The sequence below is a fragment of the Urocitellus parryii genome, chromosome 1 (genome assembly GCF_045843805.1).
Source record: "Urocitellus parryii isolate mUroPar1 chromosome 1, mUroPar1.hap1, whole genome shotgun sequence".
Lineage (NCBI taxonomy): Eukaryota > Metazoa > Chordata > Mammalia > Rodentia > Sciuridae > Urocitellus > Urocitellus parryii.
The window spans coordinates 137,739,101-137,763,942 of NC_135531.1; the positions used below are offsets into that span (position 1 = coordinate 137,739,101).

At 33.6% G+C, this 24,842-nt stretch overlaps 1 protein-coding gene across 2 annotated transcripts in view; it reads left to right on the forward strand.

Annotated features, from left to right (window-relative positions):
* Positions 1-24,842, forward strand: part of Fnip1 (folliculin interacting protein 1) — a 101,661-nt gene that overhangs the window by 44,519 nt on the left and 32,300 nt on the right. For both annotated transcript variants that reach the window (XM_026400139.2, XM_026400140.2), the window contains exons 2-9: positions 2,098-2,224; positions 11,805-11,939; positions 14,010-14,110; positions 14,337-14,411; positions 17,707-17,798; positions 19,746-19,829; positions 21,483-21,554; positions 23,114-23,249. In XM_026400139.2, the coding sequence (XP_026255924.2) occupies positions 2,098-2,224; positions 11,805-11,939; positions 14,010-14,110; positions 14,337-14,411; positions 17,707-17,798; positions 19,746-19,829; positions 21,483-21,554; positions 23,114-23,249 (822 nt within the window). The remainder of the gene's footprint in view (positions 1-2,097; positions 2,225-11,804; positions 11,940-14,009; positions 14,111-14,336; positions 14,412-17,706; positions 17,799-19,745; positions 19,830-21,482; positions 21,555-23,113; positions 23,250-24,842) is intronic.

Genomic DNA, 24,842 nt, shown 5'->3' on the forward strand with positions numbered 1-24,842 from the left:
ATGCTCTCTCTTTAATTATAGTTTGTTTAGTGGTACTACTATCTCTAATATCTTTTATATTCTACCCTATGATTGTAATCTCCTATTCCTTATCCTACCCCCCATACACTCTCTGCTTTTTTTTTTTTTCCTTTTAGCACTTTGACCATTCTATCTTCATTGTCTTCAAATCTGCTCGCCTCATACTATCACTGCCTTTCCTAAGTAGCTTAGATTCTGCTGTCCATTATTTCAGCTGTATTCTTGGAGTCTTTTGCTCCATCTTCATGGCCCTCTTTTCCTTTTGTCCCATTTGCCTGTCAAAATCCTTACCTTGTCTCAATAATTTCCTCGACATAACATGAAGATGCAGTTTTGTAAAAACAGTTCACTGTGATGCTAATCACTGTAGTCTATGGATGAGTCTCTGGTTTAGCTTGCATTTCTAGAGTAAGGCTTCATCAGTTTGTAACACAAGCATTTGCTAAGGATTAGACAGTAGAAAACTAAAATTGTATTTTCTGTCAATAATTTGAGATGAAGATGTTTTGTATTGCCAGTTATAGTTAGTTTCACATGAATTAGTAGAGTTAAGGAAATGAAGGAACCCAGTCAAGAATTGTGCCTGAGGAGTTGACCATTTAGCCTGATGTACCCAAATACAAATAGCTTCAATTTTGTTTTACATTGGTTCTTCCATTTCTTACCAGTTCTCCTGTAAGCAGTGCATTCAATTAACCAGCTAGTTTCTCCTCCATTCTACTCATTGTTTTTTCTCTCTCTCTTTCCTACCTCACCCACCCTATTAATCTTTTAAATTGTGATATATTACGCATTAATAAAAGTGCATAAAATGAACTTGATATGATTTTTCCTAATAGAGAATATCAGGTGAACATCTGTGTAAGTATTGTCTAGTCAAAACATAGCCCATATGAAGCCTAGCACAGTGGTGCATGCGTGTAATCCCAGTGACTCGGGAGGCTGATGCAGGAGGATTGTAATTTCAAAGCCAGCCTCAGCAATTTAGTAAGGCTCTGAGCAACTTATCAAGACCCTGACTCAAAATAAAAAAGGGCTGGGATGTGGCTCAGTTTTTCAGTGCCCCTGGATTCAATTCCTGGTACCAAAAATAAACAAACAAAAAACATATTCATTGTCCCCACTCCACCTGGTACTCCCCCGGCCCATGCCTTTTTTTTTTTTTTTTTTTTTTTTTTTTTTAAATTTTAAAACTAGGTATGCATCCCAGGATAAAACTTGCCTTTTTTAAACTTTTATGTAAATGTAAGTGGGAAAGTACAGTAGCTATTTGTGTATATGTCATTGTCTAATTTATTTTGCTTATGATCTATTTCTGTTTTTATCTATGTCTGATGATGTTTGTTGTATAACATTTAATAATCTGAGCGTACCACAATATATTTAGCATTTCTGCTATTGGAGAACATTTTGATTCTTTCTAGTTTTAGCTGTTAAGAACAGTGCTTCTATGAACATTTTTCTATTACATTGAACTTTGCTGAGCGGAATTGCTCAGGTCAGCTTTATTTTTAGTTGATTTTTGTCCATTTAACACCAACACACGCACACACACATGCACATGCACACAGTTTTTAGAAGAGATTATGCCAGTTTTGATTCATACTAGCAGTATAGAATTTTTGTAACACTTGTCACTTTTTTAAAACTCGTGTCTTAAACTGAAAATGTTTGTTTTCACATTTCTATATTGAAGTAAAAAAACTATTTTAAAATATGGGTTTAATCTTTTTATGTCATCTAAGTCCATGCCATGAAGTCAGCCTATATTTTTATCTATGTTAAATGCACTGTTTATTGACTCCTTTTATATTCATGTAGGATGACTATATTTTGTAAGTACTTAATGATAGTTACAACTTTTATTTTAAAATAAAATAATTTTGTTTTTGCTTTATTTTGATCTAAAATGTTATAGCTGTATAACTTGACCCTAAAGTAAATAATGATATTTTATATAAAGATATGTGTTCCTCAGTAATAATATAATTTCTGGCCCTATTGTATAACTTTTATTTATACAAATGTATGTGGTATATTTATTAAAGTGAGTCTGATCTTTATTTTTCTTTCAAGTTGGCCTTTGCCAGAGTTTGATCCAAGTCAAATTCGACTGATTGTATATCAAGACTGTGAAAGGCGAGGGAGAAACGTCTTATTTGATTCCAGTGTTAAGAGAAAAAATGAGGACACATCAGTATCGGTAAGTATCATTATTGATGTGTTTGAAATTTATGTTGAGCATTTTAATAATTTGAGAAAGAATGAGTAGAATTTCTGTTTGTAAGTACAAAGTATCTTGTTAGTATAGAAAATGTTTAAAGTTCAGAGTTCTGATTTGAGATTTTTTTAAATAAGAAAATACTTGTATTATTTGTGATCAGTCTAGTTAGAAACTATTTTAGTTTGACCTTTATGAATCTATATGATTATATGACATTTTCATTCTGAGGAGAGGAAAAAAGCATTTGTTTATGTAAATAACTAAGTGTCTACAAGATTTCAGACCTGGAATTTTATAGGCTCTGCCCTCTTGGTCTCTCACCTTATTTGGGGAGGTAGACATTGAACAAATAAATGTATAAACAATTCTAAATTGTGATTAAGTACTATGAAAGAAACTTGTAGAATGCTTATGAGTTGCTAAATTGAATTGAGTGTTGGGCTCTTAAGGAAGATCCTACCGTGAACCTTTCTTAGTTTTCTTCCATGGGGAGGCTAATCCCCAAAGGGCTCCGCTCTCATGACTTAATCATCTTCCCATGAGAAGATGTGTTAGGAGTCCTTATCCCCTAATTCCATCCAATTGGGGATTAAGATTTTAACATGAATTTTAGGGATACACAAGCATTTAGTCCATAACTATGTCCTCCTCCTCTCTTTTTGTCTCTGCCCTTTGTCTCTCTTGGTGTCTTTTGATACCTCTGTTTTTGTGTCAGGCTATCTTCATTGTTTTGGTCTCCTCTCATCTTAGACTCTCCTTTCTATCTGTTGGTGTATCCTTGGTGTGTCTTAATTTCCTCTCTTAATAGTATCTGTCTCTTAGCTCTGTTCTAATATTATCCACTTATTATTTAACAATGAAAATTTCCTCTAAGCCTACTCTAAAACTTTTAATGTAATTGGTACCTAGAAATCAAACCACCTTAAATACCAACAGTCTGGTTTTTTATGCTATCTTCTTAGATAAAATTTACCCTCCTTCAGGATTCCTTTCTGAGGGGCTGTGGCTGTCGCTCAGTGTTAGAGTGCTTGTCTGGCATGCATGAGGCACTGGGTTCGATCCTCAGCACTACATAAGAATGAACAAATAAAAAATAAAGGCATTCTGTCCATCTATAACTACCAAAAAAAATTCCTTTCTGATTTTCCCTTAGGTATATTTCTTCTCATTCAGAATTCTCATTACAATTTGCTCATAGTCATATACTATGGCTATCTTTGTTTGTGTATTACTAGATTATGAAAAAAAATCTTGAAATTAAAAAATTGGCCTATTATTCACCTATGTTTTCTAAATTGCATATCGAGCCCAGTGCTAGGCAACTGCTCTACCACTGAGCCACAACCCCAGCCCAGTGTAGTGGGTTTTTGTTGTTGTTGTTGTTGTTTTTTAAAATATTTTTTGAGTTGTCAATTGATCTTATTAATTAATTAATTAATTAATTAAGTAACTAGCATGCAGAGTTGAGAATCAAACCCACTGCCTCACACACTAGGCAAACACTCTGTCACTGAGCCACAACCCCCACCCCAATTTTTTTTGGGGAGGGCGGAACTGGGGGGGTTGAACTTGGTGCACTCGACCACCTGCTTAAAGTGAACCGCTTATTTTTAAAAAGTACCTTCCCATATTTGGAAAAATTATCATGATAATTTCTTTAAACAGTGATATATATAGCCAAATTAATCCAATTGAATTTTATCACATTACTGTTCTTATTTTAGACATTGTTTTGTGTCAGCAATAATGCAGTGCTAATTCATGAGTTCCTAGTAAATTATGTGCTCATTCACGTGTTCAACTATCACTGATTATATGTAAGGATATAGTTTTGTACATCAGTAAATTCCTGGAAAGGTGAATACAAATTGTAAGGGTTGAGAATTTTATATACTCCTAAGCATTATTCCTTGATTTACTTTTAGTCAGCCTTTTATAACTGTGACTAAAATACCTTGAAGAACAACTTCGAGGAGTTTATTTTGACTGATGGCTTCAGAGGTTTAGACCATGGTAGACCAACCCCCTTGCTCTGGACCCAAGGTGAGGCAAGACATCATGACTGAAGAGCATGGTAAAGGAGCGTTTCTCTGCTCACGGAGGTCAGGAAATAGAGGGAGAAGGGGAGGAATCACACGGAAGACCAACCCTTTCAGGACACTTTACTAGTCACACCCCATCTGCCATTAGTAACTAACTGGTCAGTCTATTCAAACTAGGTTGGATTTATTAGATTATAGCTTTCACAAGCCAATCATTTCTCCTCTGAACATTTCTGCATTAACACAGGAGCTTTTGGGGGATACCTCATATCCAAACCATAATGTCCACAGTCAACAAAAAATAAGGGGGTTGAGGAGTACAGTACAATAGATATTTTAAGGGAGACCACATTTATGTAACTTTTATTATTGTGTATTATTATTTTATTATTGGTTATTATTTTAATCTCTTACTGAACCTGATTTATAAATAAAACTTTATCATAAGTATGTGTGCATAGGACTTATTAGTATCTGATTTTAGGCATCCACTGGGGGCTGATAGAACATATCCTTCTTGGGTAAGGCAGGTACTATATGTCAAAATGTATAGTTGAGTCTTAATTATGACATCAGATTTGGGACAGGATTTGATTAGGTAATTGAATTCAAAGTTAATGTAGTATTAGTAAAGTCAATATAAATAGCTTACAATTAGAAGATACAAAGAAAGGAAGACCTCCATTGAAAACAAATTAAAATGTCAAAGTAGTTATGCATAAACTTAACCAAAACTTTTAAAGAGTCTTTGTAGAAACATAAAAAGTTACTTGAACAAATGGCAAAGGAAAATATATTCTTATGTGATACTCAGCATCATAAAATTGTCCATTTTCTTCAACTTGCTTTGTAAAAGAACATCATTCCTCCCCCAAATGCTAACCTTTTTATTGGGGGGGGGGCGTGGGTAGTGTCTGCAACTAGATAGTAGACTATAACATTCAACTGGGAAAAAAAATAGCAGCAAATAGTTGGAAAGCTGAAAATGAAGGGCATTGGGGATGAACCACTAATTTGCAATTATACTGTAAAAGTTCAATAATTAAAAGTGTATTATTGCCCAGTGGCTTGGGAGGCTGAGACAGGAGAATGGTGGGTTCAAAGCCAACCTTAGCAATAGTGAGGCACTAAGCAATTCAGTTAGACCCTGTCTCTAAATAAAAAAATGCAAAACAGGGCTAGGGATGTGGCTCAGTGGTTGAGTTCAATCCCCACTACCCCACCCACCCACCCAAATTATTATTGGTGTGTAGACAAAGATACCAATGGGATAAAATATGAATCAGAAATAAGTCTAAATGCATGAAGGAATTTAGTGTGTGTTAAAGGCATCATTTAATAAATGGTATTGAGGGCTGGGGTTGTGGCTCAGTGGTGGAGCACTTGCCTGGCATGTGCGAGGCCCTGGGTTTGATCCTCAGCACCACATAAAAATAAGTAAGTAAATAAATAAAATAAAAATAAATGGTGTTGGGATAATTGGATAGCCATTGAAAGAATGATGAATTTGGGATCATATTCCACTGTGTACATTGGGATAAGACTAAGTGTATCAAGCATTTAAATGCAAAATATAAATGAAAAAAAAAGAACCCTTTTACATTACAAAAGAAAATGAGTGAATTTCTAAATATCTGTGGAATGGAAAATACCTTTGTAGCTATGACTTAAAATCCAGAATCCACAAAGTAGAAGAGTGATGAATTACTAAAAGCTAAAAGACATGGCAACCTGGGAAACACTTTTGTAATTTAAAAAAAAAATTAAGTTGTAGATGGACATAATACCTTTATTTTATTTATTTATTTTTATGTGGTGCCTCACACACGCAAGGCAAGTGCTCTTCCACTGAGCCACAGCTGTAGCTTCTACTTTTGTAGTTTGTAACTCTCAAGTGTTGCACTTCCACCAACAATGTTATTAATAGATGAATGGTTAAATAAATTGTGGTATATTTATACAATCTAATACTGTGCAGCTATATCAAAAGAGAGTGAAGAAGATATCTAAAGACAGAAAAATTCTCCAGTGTATTAGTGAAAAACAAAGCAAGGGACACATTGAATTTTTCTGTAAAAGAGGAAGAAAAGTAATATTATCCCTATATTTATAATAACAAACAGTGGAAGGACAAGAAAACCAATAAAAATTATTTTACCTATTAATGTGTGGACTGAGAGTAGTTGAATAAAGATGGTACCTAGACTTCTTTGTCTATACCTTATTTTGAGTTTGAATCATACAAATTTATTACTTATATAAAACTTAAGTGTTTTTTTTTAATTAACAGAAAAAGAAAAATGTTGAAAATTTTGGGGAAAGTTATTTGTAAGAAAAGTGAAAAATACTTTTATTTGATTGAAGTTCAATTGTGATAGAGAATTAGAATGTGACATAATTATATACCTAGATTAAACATGTTAATACCTCATGTCTACTATCTTCCTCTTCTTTATCCAAACAATTCAGTTCTAATACCAGTAGAGCTGAGCGCAGATACCATATGGTAGAGGCACACTGACCCAGACCTGGGTATCAGAGCCCAGTAGGTTAACGAGAATATTTGCATAAGTTGTGATCTAACATGCCTAAGTAGAAGAAGGGGGGCACTCATTCTTGGTATCGTAGCTTGTGAATAATGCACTTGAATTCATGGGCATCTGTTTCTCCTGTAGACAAGAGAAATGGGAGACTAGTTATATCTAAGGACGTTGATGAAATAAATCTCATTCAAGATGGTAGAAAGCTTGTTTCTAAATGTGAGAGAAGGGAGGTATAAATTAGAAAATGGAGAAAACTACAGGAGCCATATTGATTTGGATTGGAGATTTTGGTGCAGATACATATGCAAATGTAATAAATGTAGATATATATGTGTATGTGTATGTAGACACATAAATGTACTTTCTAGTTCTGTCCATTGAGAGGCCCTGGGGGCGATGAGACCCCACTATAATGAGCATCATAGTATCCACATTTTCTAAATTCTGTTTTATGCTAAAAATAACCAGATCTTCTTGGCGAATTGACTTGTGCCTGGGTTGTTTGGGGCAGGAAAAGGTAAAGGTAAGCCTGAAACTTTCTGTGCTGCAAGTGCCAAAAGTGATGGGAACATATCAGAAACACATGGAGGCAGGTGTGGTGGCACTTACCTGTAATCACAGCAGTTTGGGAGGCTTGAGACAGGAGGATCACAGGTTCAAAGCCAATCCCAGCATTTTAGCAAGCTTATAAGCAATCTAGTGAAACCCTGCCTCAGAATTCAGAAAATTAAATCAAAATAAAAAGGACTAGAAATGTTACTCAGTGGTTAAGCGTCCTTAGAGTCAATCCCTGGTACCAGGGGAAAAAAAAAACAAAACAAATCCACCCAAAAAAAAAAAAAAAAAAAAAAAAAACCAAAACGAAAAGTACCTGGAATTCACTTTGAAGAGACTCTCATTGACCAAATTGAGGAAGACTTTATTATAAAACCAATAATGATAGTAGTAGAATAAAACTCATTGAATGTACACATGACTGTATACTTACATCAGTGAATAAATTGAAAGTTCATTGAGGAACAGAGAATTTATATAGTTTCAGAATCTTCATTGACCAAAATACTAATTACAAGGAGAAAATAATTTCGTCATAGTGAAGATGCTTGGTAGATGGCACTTAAATAAAGTGATCATTAGTATTAAGAATATAATCAGGGCTGGGGTTGTGGCTCAGTGGCAGAGCACTTGCCTCACACATGTGAGGCACTGGGTTCAATCCTCAGTACTATATAAAAATAAATAAAGATATTATATCCATGTATAACTAAAAAAAATTTTAAAAGAATATAATCACTTAATGGGACAAATTGAAATCATAAGCTGTGTGATAAGACTCAATGAGGACACTGTCACTTTTTGTGATATTCCACCTCAGTATGCATAACCTGAATCTTTATCATAAGAAACATGAGACAAATTGAGTCTGCAAAATAACTGCCCTGAAATCTTCAAAGTGTCAAGGTCATTAAAGTCAGAAAGGAGACTGAGGAATTTTTTCCACCTTGAATTAGAGTATAAAAAGAGATAATAAACATTTAAATGTAAGAATATGATCTGGGTCCTTTCCCTCTATGGGATACTACTTGGACAACTGGCCAATTTTAGTGGAGCTTGAGGATTAGATGATTATAATATATCAAATAAGATTTCCTGATTTTTTTGTGGTATTTTAGAAATGTAGAGAGTAACGTCCTTGATTTGAGGAAATGTACATTATTTAGAGCTGATGGCACATCAAGATGGCAACTTATTCTTGTTTGATTCAGAAAAAAGTTTTTTTTGTACTAGACTTGCTACTTGTTTCTGATTGAAATTGTACAGATGGCTACTAAAATTATAGGGCAGTTATATAAAGACTCACTTTTTAATAATGTTTATAATAAATATTTCTTAAGAGGGCATTGCTTGATATAAAGTATGTAATCACTTTTCTTAGGAATGAAAGTAAAATTGTAAAGAAAATTGAACCCCTTTTCCTATAATTTCTTCTCATTACAGAACTGTTCCTAGTCTGGGTTGCTGATTGTGCATTGTTTACTCCTTAGAGGACCATCTGCTCCTGTAGTTGTTGCCATGTGGTTCAAAAGAGCTATGGTTTAAGAATGTAAGGGAGAGCCAGGAACAGTGGCTCACACCTGTAATCCCAGCAACTCAGGAGGCTGAGGCAGGAGGATTGCAAGTTCAGAAACAGCCTGAGCAATTTAGCCAGGCCCTAAGGAAATTAGATCCTATCTCAAAATAAAATATATATTTTTTAAAAATATTTATTTATTTTTTAGGTGTAGAAGGACACAACACAATGTCTTTGTTTTTATGTGGTGCTGAGGGTCGAACCCGGCTCCCGCCCATGCTAGGTGAGCGCTCTGTTGCTGAGCCACAATCCCAGCCCCTCAAAATAAAATATTTTAAAAGGGAAGCGGGGCAGGGATGTGTCTCAGTGGTTAAGTACCCTGGGTTCAGTCTCTGATATCTTTTCCCCCTAAAAAAACATATTTTTACTAAATTTTATTTGCGTATGCATTAAATTTTATTAAGAGATTTATTTAATTTTATTCAAAGAGTAATTTAGGTAAAAACAGAATAGTAGTCTGACTCAGTAAATGCTAATGTGAATTAGCTTTTGCTGTCATTTGTTTTATTATACATAAATTACACATATTTGCATAATTATTTAAATGTCTTTTTTTCCTGTTAGATTGTTAATTCCTGTGTTCTCTAGGCCTTGGTATACATAGTACAGTACTTTTGTTGACTGATGAAAGAGTGGCTTGCAATAGTAAAAAAATCAAGCTGACTGGGTTTTAGATATAAGACTTAGTAGCACTTATAAACTTGGTGAAGTTATTTAACATCTTTGGACTTCATGGTTTTTATATGCAAAAGAGTTACCTTTCATGGTAGAGAAAATGTACATAAAAAATTATTGATCAATAAGTAGTGTTTCTAAGATGAGGCCAAGGGTACTTATACTAAAAATACTAATATTTTTAGTGTTTATTATAAATGGAAATACATAGTGGAGGTCCATTAGTTTATGTTAGTTCCCTGGTTTAACTTTTCTCTAGTTTCACCTGTACATCAGTTAGCATGTACAAGATCTCTTAAGGTATTATACTTATTTTATTATAATGTGTGTAGTATGTATGTGTACGTGTGTGTGTGTGTGTGTGTGTGTGTGTACATACATACATATTCCCTTAAGTGTCTTTAGGTAGGGCTTTTCTTCCCATTAAACAGATAGCAAATGAAGTTTTAGAGAAATCAAGTAAACTGCCCATAAATCTAGTTTAATTAATTTCTAGTTCAAAAGCCCTTCTTTTTTTTCCGTAAGCATTTGGTTAGAGATGATTTAGGGATTATTAAATATCCTCTTTGAAATGCCTTTGATGATGATGGTAAATGTAAAATAGTCTTCAAAAAATGTGATTTCAGTCAAATTGTGGCTGCTACTACCACTACTTTTTTTTTTTTTTTTTTTAAGTACTGGGGATTGAACCAAGAGGGCTTACAACTGAGCCCTCTCCCCAGGGCTTAGAGATAGAGTCTCACTGAGTTGCTCAGGGCCTCACTAAGTATCTGAGGCTGTCCTCAAATTTATGATTTCTCCTGCTTCAGCCTTACTAGTTGCTGTGAGATTACAGGCATGTGCTTTCATGCCGATCTTATTTGCTTCTTCTTCAAGCCTACTGAGACCTCTCACTTGGAAGAATGAGTATACTGGTGACCAATAAAACATTGAAGTACTATTATTATTATATACAATGTATGTATTACAAATATTGGTAGATTGCAGCTTTGGTAGTTGTGAATAGTGAAAGCTGTAGAACCCATTTGGGATGGGATATGATAAATTTATAAGTTCATTGCCTGAATACATTCTCATTTCAAAAGATTAAGCATATATATACTACATACATGTATGTAATAAGGTAAAATAACTCATTTGCATTTCTCCTCCCATTCCTACATTTCTCTCCAGCATGTATATATAGTTACCTTTTCAAAACAATTTTATTTGTATTAACTTGTAATAGGTTTGTTGTTATATTTAATTGAGTTAATAAATACCTTAAAATTTCTTGATTTTTGACTTCTAATATAGGAAAACATTAATAGCTATAACTCCAGTGAACAAAAGCCTTTGGGATTCTCAGTAATTTATAAGAACAAAAGGGGTTTAAGACCAAATGATTTGAAAACTGTCACTGTATATTATTAAGTCACTGTAAATAAATTTTGTTTAGACCATTATAATATAGAAAAATTCTTGTGATTTAGTAATGTCAGTGAGAAAAGTACAATAAAACTTATCAAATGTTATATCTGTGTGTCAAAGAATAGCAAGTAATACTGAAGAAAACATAGCAAATTAAGAATAGAGTTTATATTAAGATTATATTATTTTTAGTTATTTCATCCTTGGTTTTTACAAAGGTTTTTGTGCTGTGATTAAATTTGTATTGTATATTATTGCAGCACATGAGTAAACCAATAAGAGTCACTTCAGGTGAAGTGGGCTGGCACGAAATAATGACAGACAGAGAAATACCTGTTTCTTTGGGTTCTGTGATGGCTTCTCTGACCGAGCTCCCACAAAGAAAGAAAGAAAGGAACACATTCTGAACCTTTTTATTGGGGAGAAGCCATTCAGATGAGGCAAGGGGTCAGGTTTCATGGAGTTGAATCTAGCTTCGTGTTGTCTTGCTATCAGCAGATTGACTAACATCTTGAAAGGCCATGCCTATCCCGTGTGCTGTGTGGGGATCATAGGTAGAACAAGTGAAAAGAACACATACATTGCCAGCCCAAACAGAGAGGCGACGCCAGTCCAATCCACTATGTGTACTCAGTTCACACCCACACACAGCCCATGGCTGGCTCACTGCATACATAGCTCCTGTCCAGAGTGGCTTCTGACAGTATATGGTGAAAAAATCTATTAGAATATGAATTGGAATATCAATTGTATTTCAGAAACTCTGCAGTGATGCCCAAGTTAAAGTCTTTGGGAAATGCTGCCAACTCAAGCCTGGAGGAGATAGTTCTTCCTCTTTGGATAGTTCTATCACTTTATCTTCTGATGTAAAAGACCAGTGTCCTAAGTACCAGGTAAGATCACTGATTTTATTTATTTACTTACTGATTTACAATATGTTTAGAGCACCATCTTAGAGACCTGAGATGTAATAGTTATTTTCCTGGAGCATTTTATATTGTAGATATAATAATTAAATATTTTTATGAACTTTGAAAAATCTTAGGATAGAAAAAGTATGGAGAACTATGGATATTTTCTTTTTCTTAAATTTTATTTTTTGGTCTACCAGAATAATTTATTTTATGTATCTTTTCTTTATTGAAGTATGAAGATAAATGTAAAATAATGCAGTTCATGGTATAAAATTACAGTATCATTGGAGATATATACAACCAGAAATGTATGTTTTTATTTTTCAAAAGTAACATGATTCTTCTTTTAAAATATAGAATTTAACAAATCAGTAACTATATAGCAACTTCTCTGTAAACTTAACTACTTTCTATTTAAGAGCAGCGCTCAGTTTAATGCTAAGCAAATGTCACTTGATGTGAATTTATTCATGTCATCCAAGTTTGCATGAATCATAACTGTTTTATATTTAGTAGTATCAAAATAGAATCTTGGACTTTTTAATTATTTGAAATGATATAATTCTAGGTTTTTTATGTGATGCTGAGGATTGAACCCAGTGCCTCACACATGCTAATCTAGTGCTCTACCACTGAGCTACAACCCCAGCCCAATGTTGTGTATTTTAAAATGTAACTGGTGACCATTTGTATGCTTTTTTGAAAAAAATGTCTATTCGAGTCCTAAGCCCTTTCAAAAATTAGTTTACTCATTTTTACTGTAGTGTTGTAGGAGTTCTGTGTATATTTTGGAGAGTGACCTCTCATCAGATATATGACGTGTAAATATTTTCTCCCATTCCATGGTTGACTTCATATCCTCTTGTTCCTTTGCTGTGAAGAAGCTTTTTAGTTTGATGTGGTTCCATTTGTCTGTTATTGCTTTTGTTGCCTGTGCTTTTACCATCATATCTGTGAAATCATTGCCTAGACTAATGTCATGAAACTTTATTCTAGTTAGTGCTGATTTTTGCATATAGCATAAGGGCCCAGTTTTATTCTTTTGCATATGAATATCCAGTTTTCCCAGAAGCAATTGTTGAAGAGACTATCTTTTCCCTTTTGCATATTCTTAGCAACCTTATTAAACTTTAGTTAATGCTATAGGTACAAATTCATATCTGGATTCCGTATTCTGTTTGTTGTTTTGATGTCTATTTTTAATGACAGTACCATACTATTTTTTGATTATATGGCTTTGAAATATATTTTGAAATCTGGAGTATGTTGCCTCCGGTTTTGTTCTTTTTTTCTCTAGGTTATTAGGCTACTCATGACTATTCATGGTCATATGAATTTTAGGATGTTTTCCTATTTTTGTAAAAAATGCCATTGGGATTTGAGTTACATTGAATCTGAAGATCACAAGTCTTTTTTTTTAATACAAACTGTATATAAATTACCTCATATGTAGATACTTCTTTTACACAATAGAACTATTCTATATATTCACTGAATTATACTTGTTATCTCTCCTGGAGGAGAAATGTTGCATATATTTAATACATGGTCAAGAATGTTGATTTTGAGCATGATTTGTAGTAGCAAAATCCTGAAAGTGACCTAAATATTCATCAGAAAAGGAACTGGTCTAAACTGCCGTGTTTTCATTTGGTGGTACCAGGAATTGAACTCAGTGCTCTACCATTGAGCTACATCCCCATTTCTTTTTATTTTTTATTTAAGACAGGGCCTCACTAAGTTGTCCAGACTGGCCTTGGACTTGTGATCCTCCTACTCTTAGCCTCCCAAGTAGCTAGGATTTCAGGTGTGTGCCACCATGCTCAGTTATGGCACAGCTTTTAAGGGGAATGAGTTAAATTTCTGTATTAACAAAATGGTTAGGTGTATGAGACATTGTACACAAAGACAGTGTACACAAAGAAGAATTAAAGCCTTCAAATGTAGAATAATATAACAAAAGAAATTTTTAAAATAAAAATCAATATTTGAAACAATCATAGGGGTTTTAAATTTTGCAATTTTACTAATGTTTTGGTTATTGTTCAGGGTTCAAGGTGCTCTTCTGATGCCAATATGCTTGGAGAGATGATGTTTGGCTCAGTAGCAATGAGCTACAAAGGATCCACCTTAAAAATTCATCAGATCCGGTGAGGGGTTTTCTGAATTTTTTAAAGTGAATTATTTTGTTTTTTGAAGATGACAGACTTTCATTTGATTTTCCACTCATATTGAGCATGCTACATGATTTATGATGTTTTGTAGTTTTAATGCTACTTCATGGCTCTTGTTATTATGCTACAAAATCTGCATGACTCACCAATTTTTATTTACAATAAATTAAAGAATTGTCTGAACTTCTGTGTTTCTTTATAGTTCCCCTCCACAGCTCATGCTCAGCAAAGTTTTTACTGCACGGACTGGCAGCAGTATATGTGGAAGTCTCAATACGTAAGTTTTTATGGATGTAGAGAGAAAAATTTTAGTTACAATAAGTGGATATGAAAAAAAAAGAATTGCTTTTTGGATTTAGTACAACTTCAGATTTTTTTTGTCTTCTCCAAGTTTGAAGGTTTATGGAGACCAGATTGTATCATTTGAGTTTAATCAAAAAACAGGAGATGTTGTTTCTGTTTCTATAATTTATTTGATGGTATATCTGGAAGCAAAATGTTGAGTGCATTTTCATCTTATGTTAACCTGCTGATTTTTAGTTTTGCAGTTCTGAACGAAGTTAGTATTTGTAAGGTTGTGTTCTTCAGTTTTCACATTCCTTGCAGAATAAAATCCACTGACAAGATTGGCCTAGGTCAGCCATGTCAGTATCGTATATAGTATATATAATACTTAATGAGAGCTGCAGGGGTATGATAAGCTATGAATGCCAAGATTAGAATAGTGAAGCTGAAACAACAGTAAGCCTAGTGTTAGGATAATGTACCATTTATCAGAATTTAACAAATGAACTAAGAGGGTTGGACTTAAGTGCTAATGGACCCCAAGAGAAGAATTCTGTGGGTCCAAATCAGAACAGAGCTAATTGGTTAGGTGGAAACCCAGGAAAAACCTGAGGTGAAAAGAAAACAACAAGGAAACTCTTCTAGAGAAATTCTCTTGAACTTTCATTAGTTGTTTATGACTTTAAAATGCTATATGTTTCTAGGGCTGGGGTTGTGGCTCAGTGGTAGAACGCTTGCCTAGCATGCATGAGGCACTGGGTTCAATCCCTGGCACCACATAAAAATAAACAAATAACTCGGCTGTGTATCCATCTGATCCTGGGCTTTTCTTGGTTGGTAGACTTTTGATGGCATCTGCTATTTTGTCACTTGAAATTGATCTGTTTAAATTGTGTGTATCATCCTGATTCAATTTGGGCAAATTATATGGTTCTAGAAATTTGTCGATATCTTCCATATTTTCTATTTTATTGGAGTACAAATTTTCAAAATAATTTTAAATTATCTTCTATATTTCTGTAGTGTCTGTTGTGATAGTTCCTTTTTCATCATGTATGTTAGTGATTTGAGTTTTCTCTTTCCTCTTCATTAGCATGGCTAAGGGTCTGTCAATTTTATTTATTTTTTCAAAGAACCAACTTTTTGTTCAGTCAATTTTTTCAATTGTTTCTTTTGTTTCAATTTCATCTCTGATTTAAATTATTTCCTGTCTTCTACTGCTTTTGGTGTTGATTTGTTCTTTTTTTTCTATGGCTTTGAGATTTAGTGTTAAGTAATTTATTTGTTGACTTTTTCTTCTTTTAAGGTGTGAACTCCATGCAATGAATTTACCTCCTAGAACTGCTTTCATAGTGTCCTAGAGATTTCGATTGTTGTATCTGTGTTCTCATTCACTTCTAAAAAATTTTTAATCTCCTCCTTACTGTCTTCTGTAACCCATTTTTCATTCAGTAGCATATTATTTAGTCTCCAGGTGTTGGAGTAGATTTTATTTTTTTATTTTATCATTGATTTTTAATTTCATTCCATTATGATCAGACAGAATTCAGGGTAGAATCTTTACTTTTTTATAATTGCTAAGAGTTGGATGGAGTTAGAGAAGATAATGCTAAGTGAAGTTAGCTAATCCCCCCCAGAAAACAAATGCTGAATGTTTTCTTTGATATGAGGAGGCTGATTCATAGTGGGATAGGGAGGGGGAGTATGGGAGGAATAGAGGAATTCTAGATAGGGCAGAGGGGTTGGAATGGAAGGGAGGGAGCATGGGATTTTTAATCATGGTGAAATGTGGTGTTCATTATTATCCAAAGTACAGGTATGAAGACACGAATTGGTGTGAATAAATTGTGTAAACAACCAGAGATATGAAAAATTTTGCTCTGTATGTGTATTAAGAATTGTAATGCATTCTGCTGTCAGATATAAATAAATAAAGAAAGAAACTTTTAAAAAAATAAATAAAATAAAGGTATTGTGTCCATCTACAACTGAAAAAAATTTTGAAAAATTTCTACATTTCTGTAGCAGCTCTTTTAAAACTTTTTGTTTTTCCAGGAAACAAAGGGAAATATTCTTAAAAATATTGTAAACACTTAAAAAAACTTTTTTTTTTTAATTTTTTATTTGTTTTAATTAGTTATACACAACAGCAGAATGCACTTATATACTTTGATATATCATACATAGATGGGATATAATTTCTCATTTTTCTGAGTATACATATTGTAGAATCACATTGGTCATGCAGTCACATACATACATAAAGTAATAATGTCTGTTTCATTAACACTTAAAAAAACTTGATGTGAAAAATGCTGATTTTTTTTTTAGTTTAATGGTGAAGTTGAAATTAGAGGTCATTGATTTTAGTTGTAATCACCTCAGTTTCATCTTTTCTAAGTTATTGTAAAAATTATTGAAGTTTATTGAAAGTGTAATTTGCACTGACAGCATAATTTTATTTTTGTTATTCTGACAGATATACTGAAAGAAGTAATATAAGCTGTTTTAAATGTGTAGACTAAAGATGTGTTTTCTTTGGTTGCAGCTGCTGCTCCTCTTCCTCCCTCACCTCCCCCCATATTGAGAAAATATTTTCATATCCAAAATGTGAGGGAGGCTGGGGACATAGCTCAGTTGGTAGAGTGCCTGCTTTGCGGGCACAAGGCCCTGGATTCAATCCCCAGCAATACACACCCACACACATACACAAGAAGGAAACAATGTGAGGGGAAACCTTATTGGTGGACTGGGGTTATAGCTCAGTGGTAGAGTTCTTGCCTGGCATATGTGAGGCACTGGGTTTGATTTTCAGCACTGCATGTAACTAAGTAAAATAAAGCTCCATTGACTACTTAAAAAATATTTGAAAAGAAAAGAAAACCTTGTTGGTAATGTAAACCAGAGTCACAACTTTCCTTTATAAAAGGGCCAAATACTAAATATTTTTGACTTTGTAAACCACAGAGTGTGTTGTACTTTTTCACCCCTACTTTGCAGCATTAAAACAACCATAAACAATATATAAATAAATGAGCATGACTATGTTTCCATAAAAGTTTATTCATAGAAAAGAATAGCAGGCTGGTTTCATCCTCAAGCTGTATATAGTTTGCCAACCCCTCATTTAAATGATTACTTGGTTATCATATATAGTTTATAGTACCAATATGTAAACATCCTTAAAGAGTTTTTTGCTCATAAAATTTCATTAGGATGTGTACAGAATTTCCATTAAAGCATAACATGAATTTGGAATTTATTTATATATTTCTCCCCCTCTATAGGTTGCAAGATAGTCTTGAATTCATCAATCAAGACAACAATACATTAAAAGCTGATAATAACACAGTTATTAATGGACTACTTGGAAATATAGGTAAATGGTTTATTTGATTTTATAAGTTTAAAAAATGTTAACAGTGTAACAGGGGTTTGAACCTATTTCTTAATCATGTAAATCTATTATAAAACTAAAAAATTTCAAATACCATACACGGAAAATGCATTTAAATTGCACATATTACATAACATTTGTAATATTTGGAAAACATTTTTATTATGTTAGGATGTAATATTTATTTTGTACTTGAAAGAACTGCTGAAGATATAATTTGTCTTCACTGTTTTTTGTTTTTAAATTCGGCTTTCATTGATACAGAAAGCCCATATTAAGTGTTCTTAAATATTTCACAGCCAGGAAAGACTGATATTGTCCCTTATCTCTTCTCTCATTCCTAACCACAAGTCATTTTAAAATGGTTCTCTTTTTTGTGATCTGTAATTCACATGAGCAGACATCCAAATTTGATTTTTTTAAAAAGATTTATTAGGCTTAACAACTTATTTAGTAATGTGATTAACTAATTGTTGTTATTATGTAAGCTCAACATTTTAAAATGACAAGCTATTTCTGAAATTTCTGGTCGTTTGGCCTAGAAAGTACAACTAAACTGCTGCTTATTACTATTTTCCTTGCATAAAGAACTCTAGTAGCTCAGGGAGTTGATGTCAATTAAGCTAGTATGAATATTTCTCTCTTTCCTTGTTTAGTAAGAACTTTTGTTTATAATTAGTTTTAATAAACATTTAGTAGTTATATGTATTAGTAGAAAACACATTTTTCTTCCAACTTGAGCATTGTTAACTTTCTGCTCAGTAAATATTATTTTTATAAGTCATGTTTTTTTCAGATGAGCAACTATATTAAGCATCTAGTTTTTCTTAATTCATTTTAATAAAGTAGAACTGTAACAAAGAAATAACATGTCTTTTTTCTTTATAATTTTGACACTATTAAAAGCTCAAGGGGCTTATTAAAAGCTACTCCTTTTAATAGTACAAATCTATTGTCACTTATAACAGAAAATTACACTATTGAGATTACATATACTCATTCTTTCTTTTCTAATGTAGAACAGAAAATCCACTTAACAAAGAACAGGTTTTAAATTATAATGGCTTATACTTGCACATTCTTAATTGGAACTCAAGGAAAGTTGGTCCTTGTGCTATTGTTTATTTTCTTTAAATTTCTAATCAGTCAGTCAGTCAAGTGCTTGTTGAGCATACATAATAAGTGAAGCACTCTGCTAGGCCATAGGGGAATTAGTTTCTGCCTCAATGAACTTACAGTTAGTGGGGGTCAGAAAAGTAATACAATAATTGTAATATTCTGTAGTGAATTCTTAGACAAGACCAAGAGCAGAATGTAATGAACATTTTGAGAAGCGCCTCACTCAATCCTGGAGAGTCATGGAGGTCTTCCTTGAGGACATGAGACCTAAGCTCATATTTAGCCAGATAGCTGGGGAAAGATATTTTCTAGGAAGAACTCAATATGTATCTAAACCTAGGGAGGAGATCATAGAGTATGCAAAAAAATGTGACTGTCAATAAGACCCCTTTCTGTTCTTGTGCTAAATGCAGTAAGATGTTATTCTTTTTATAGTTGCAGGTGAATACTGTAATCATAAAACTGACTTTTTAAATAAATTTTATTTGGCAAATGTAGATAACATTATTGTCCTTTTTAGAATCTTTACAAACTGTTTTACATTAGAAAGCAGAAACATATTTCTGTTATTATGTATGGGCTTATTAGGAAATAGGCAAGAAATTGTTAACATAAACTATGACTCAGAGGAAGACCATCCTTTTTCCAAAAAGGGAAGACAACTTGAATTCTTATTTAAGTTAAAAGTTTCCATCCATATCTGTTAGTCTGCTTTTGTGCTACCTTACCTTACCTTACCTTTTTCCCATGACGCATTGTGGCTTCTCTAACAGCCCTCTTTCATGTGTATTTTACGTTTTTGCCATGTAGGTCTTTCACAGTTCTGCAGCCCCAGGCGGGCATTCTCTGAGCAGGGTCCGCTCCGCCTGATCAGGAGCGCCTCTTTCTTTGCAGGTTTGCCATGTGCTGTGTGGGTAGACTAGTTGTTGTGCCCTAGAGGCTAGAATCTGTAGTTAAGCTGTGGAAACAAGAGGGTAGGTGAATGCAATTGGGAAGGTTGTGGTTAAGAAACCATTACTTATGAATTATAAGAACTTAATTACTTTCTACTGAATATGTTCCTAAAGGTTCCACAAAATTATCAGTACAATTATATTTTTATGAAATTTCAGTTTGTTATTTCTTTTCCCATTATGTCATAATGGTTTTAACTTAAGAATCCTAAACAAAATTGAGTATGAACATTATGTCTTTTACTGCGACTTAGAATTTTAAATTTGACACTGTCTTGTTTCCATGGCTAAGTAGCTTTTGTATGGTAGTTCACCAATTGCAGAAAAGTATCCTCTGATTATTATTGTAAAATTTCTGATCTACATTTTTCCATAAAAGCAATGTTTCTTGGAGCTAAGATTTAGATGAACAAGCACCATTATAATGCTCTATAAAAGAAATATCTGAGTATAGTCATTTGTATCATTAAATTGATCATTATGGTGTGTGTGGTCATGATTTTATATTTATAGGAATCTAGTCCTATTCCATATTTTCACACATTTCACACACAGTGACCTGGCATTGTAACCTTTTGGTAGAAATTATTAGAATGGAGCACATTTATTGGTTATTGTTCTCAGAGTGGTATTCATTTAGCCCTTCTTTTTAAATTATTATTTCTTTTTTCTTTTGTGGGGGGGAAGGGAGGTGCCAGGGGTTGAACTCAGGGACACTCGACCACTAAGCCACATCACATCCCTCGCCCTATTTTGTATTTTATTAGAGACAGGGTCTCACTGAGTTGTTTAGCAACTCGCTAAATTGCTGAGGCTAGCTTTGAACTCACAATCCTCCTGCCTCAGCCTTCTGAGCTGCTGGGATTACAGGAGTGTGCCACCGCACCGAGCTTAAATCACTGTTTCTTTTTCCTGTAATTATTAGATGTGAACAGTACATCTTTATCATAGAAAATTTTAAAAATATGAAAAATAGGCCAAAAAATGTGCATTAACCATCTTGTCAGTTAAACATAGTCACTTTTTTGTGTTTATGGTGCTAGCAGTTGAACCCAGGAATTTACCCGTGTAGGCAGGCACTCTACCACTGAGCTGCAGCCCTAGACCCCCACCTTTTATAAACAAAATTGGTATACATTCAAACAAATTCCTCAAACTTTTTTATTATAAAATTTTTTATTTTTGTTGTGTCTATTTAAACGTTGATATAGTCAGAATTAGTGAAATATACCGTGAGATACCAATCACTGAGACACAGCAATCAGCATTCATACTGTCCTGTACTTTGCTTTTTTTCATATAGTAGTATATTGTGAATATCTCTATGTTATTGAATATGCTTCTAAAGTATTGATTTTAGTTACCCCTAACTTCTTTAGATATTATTATATCATAGATTATTTAGTGTCAAATCTTACAGATCTCAAAGCTTGTTCAACTGAGTAATGGCTCTTGGTGTTGGGTTGGTGCCATGCTACTGAAAAAATAAAGGAATGCAATGAGATGAGCATGATTTAGTTTGCTGTTTAAAAGGAGCAACATCCACCTGAGTAAGAATATATTCTATAACTGACAATTTTGTCTTGATTTGCAGTTCATAGTAACCCAATGGACATGCCTGGAAGAGAGCTAAATGAGGACAGAGACAGTGGCATAGCACGCTCTGGTAATGTCAGGTTCATGTACTAATTTCATTTTTTAAGAGATTGCTGTTAGCTGGCATTGATTTTTTTTAATCCCTGTTTTTATCATCTAATTCTGTGTGTACAGTTGTTCATATTGATACTTGACATACAGGAGGATGGTGGCAAGAGCAAAGAGATACCTCTTAAATTCAACCTTTTTCATGTTTATGGTTAAGTGTGCCTGGTAGAAAATGGCTTAGCTACTACAAGAAAGAAAAATATTGCTCAGGAGAATACTTAGAAACCATAATAGAAAACAAAACAAAACAAAAACTGCACAGTAGTATATATCTGCTTGCTGCTAACTGGAGTTTAAATTTTTAGATTGTCTTTTGCCCAGAAAAGCTTAGGCATTAAGAACCAGTGTTATACATTTTTCTTTAAAGTATGGAATTTTTCCAAAATATGTATTGTCTAGCAGACATTTAGTAAAACATGCTGGATATTGGGAGGTAGCAGGAGGCAAAGCCCAGAATCTGCTCTTAAGAAGCATAGAAGTGCAGAGTCTACTGGAAAAACAGGAAAGTCTTCTGTCATTAATTCATTGTATGGTGTGTTAAGTGATAGACCTGTGCAAAGAAGTTCAATGAATGGATATTTCTGTTAGCCTGGGTAAGGGGCAGGATGCCAGCAGTGCTTTTCAGAGATATAATGCTTGAGTTATAACTTGAGAAATAAATAGCCAGGCAAAAGGCATAGAAAAAGGTATTTTAGGTATAATAACTTATCATCTGGCATGTACCTTTTTATAGAAGACGTTAATACTTCCATGTTTTATGTTTGATTACCAATTTTCAGTATGTGATTATAATAATGAAGATGGAAATCTAAAATATTGCCAAACAAAATAAACCCTTATTGGCATACCTTAGATCTACTTGGGAGAAGGAGAAGATCTCTAGTCCAAGGAAAAGTAGAGGATTATAGCTCTCAATTTCTCAGGCAAGAAACTGGTCTTAGAAATTTCAGAGAAGGGATTTGGGAAAGGAATTAGCCCTACAGTTGAGATTGCAACAGTTATAACTAGAGTAGGGTCTACTGGAATGTGCTGTCATCTTAAAATGCTCCAGAGACTAATCTGTGGGGTCAGCTGGTTTTTGTAGCATAGTAGGTATAATCATGACTCTTACTCAAACCTATCCATTCACAAGTGATACATGAGTGCTCTTAAATTACCTCTATAAATGCCAGGCACTTAACTTTCAAAATAAAGCTTTTGTTCTTGAAAACCATCTGTTGCATTGTTTGAAACAACATCAGATTTTCTTTAAGTACTTAAAAGGTTCAGCAAAGTTAGGGGACAGGTGGCATTTTCTTCTGTGGGGGGTGGGGCAGGGATGCCAAAAGGGGATTGTCTTAGACTCGATCTAGTACGTACAAAATTTGTCACCATGAATTTCAGTGGAAAGTTTAGAGGAGAGACTATTAAGACAAAATGAAAAATTGAATCATTCTTCTCTTAAATTTGTTAAAAAGAAATTTGACATTATGTTTAGTTATTCTTGACTTATACTTTGTACTTGTTCTTCTGGCTTAACAGCATCTCTCAGCAGCTTGCTTATCACCCCATTTCCCTCCCCAAACTCCTCGCTTACCCGAAGTTGTGCCAGCAGCTACCAGAGACGTTGGCGACGCAGCCAAACAACAAGTTTGGAAAATGGGGTATTTCCTAGATGGTAAGTTGAAATTTGAACAAGACTGGATAATATTTAAAGGGTTTTTGGAACCTGGACTTGTATTTTATATATTTTAAGTCTGGAACTAAAAACTTTAAAAAATTGTATCTTTTTTTATTATGGTAAGTTATGAAAACAATATTCTGTTTTAATGATTTTAGATGTACAATTTAGTGGCATTAAGTACATTTACACCATCATCACTATCTAATTCTTAAACTTCTCCATCTTTTCAAATTGAAACTCAATAACTCCTCAATCCTCCCTCCTCTGCCCCTTGCAAGCACTCTTCTATTTTCTGTCCACATGGATTTGGCTACTTTTTTTACCTAATATAAGTACAATCATATGGTACCTGTCCTTTTATGTCTGCCTTATTTCACTTAGTAAAAATATCTTCAGGGTTGATCCATGTTGTGTCATATATCAGGAACTTATTCATTTTTATGGCTAACTAACATTTAATGGAAGTACATTTTGTTTATTATCTGTCAATGGACACTTAGGTTGCTTTGGCCTGTTGTCAATAGTGCAGCTCTGAATATGATATACAAAAATATATGTTTGAGTCTTTGTCTTCAGTTCTTTGGGTATATACTCAGAATTGGAATTGCTGGGTCAAATGGTAATTCTATTTTTAACTTTTGAAAAACTGCCACACTGTTTATTACTGTGGCTTCACTATTTTACATCTCTACCAGCAATATAGACAGGTTCTAATTTTTGCATGTTCTCACCTGACACATTTCTGTTTTGTTTTTGTTTTTGGAGTTTGATAATCAGACCAAGGTCTTTGCACATGCTAGCCAGGTGCTCTACCATTAAGCTATACTCCAGCCTCTTCTCCCCCCCCCCCCTTTTTTTTTTTAAATAGACTTGCAAATAATGGATGCAAAGTGGTTTTTCATTGTAATTTTGATTTACATTTCCCTATTGATTAGTGATATTGAGCATCTTTTCAAGTGCCTGTGGGCCATTTGTATATCTTTTTTGTAGAAGTGTCTCTTAAACTCCTTTGTCATTTTAAAATCAGATTTGTTTGTTTTGTCATTGAGTTGTAAGAGTTCTTTATATTTTTTGGATATTAATCCCTTGATAAATATATGATTTCCAAGAGTGGAGAATTTATATTTTTATTATATTTATGTTATATTTCATCCTGCTAATAATATCCTTTTATGCACAAGTTTTAGTATTATGTAGTTCAGTTTAGCAATTTTTTTCTTTTGTTGCCCATGCTTTTTGTGTTACATCCAAGAAACTATTGCCAAATCCAGTGTCAAGAAACCTTTATCTTTTGTAGTTTTTTCTGAGAGTTTTATGTTTAGCTCTTTGATTCATGTACTGTATGTTTTGATATTTTAGTTTTTCATATTTCTATTTTGGCAAGTTATTCATTCTCTAAAGATCTTTTTTTGATATATGTTAAGTACAGCTACAGATAATGAAACTTCTTGCTTCCTCATTTACTCACTCTTTTTATTCTATCTTCTTTGATTTTGCTTCTGAAATTGAAAGGAGCACCAGTAGATCCTAGAATAGCAAATAGTTTATACCAGACTCTCATAAATTCCTTAAAATTCAGATATTTAG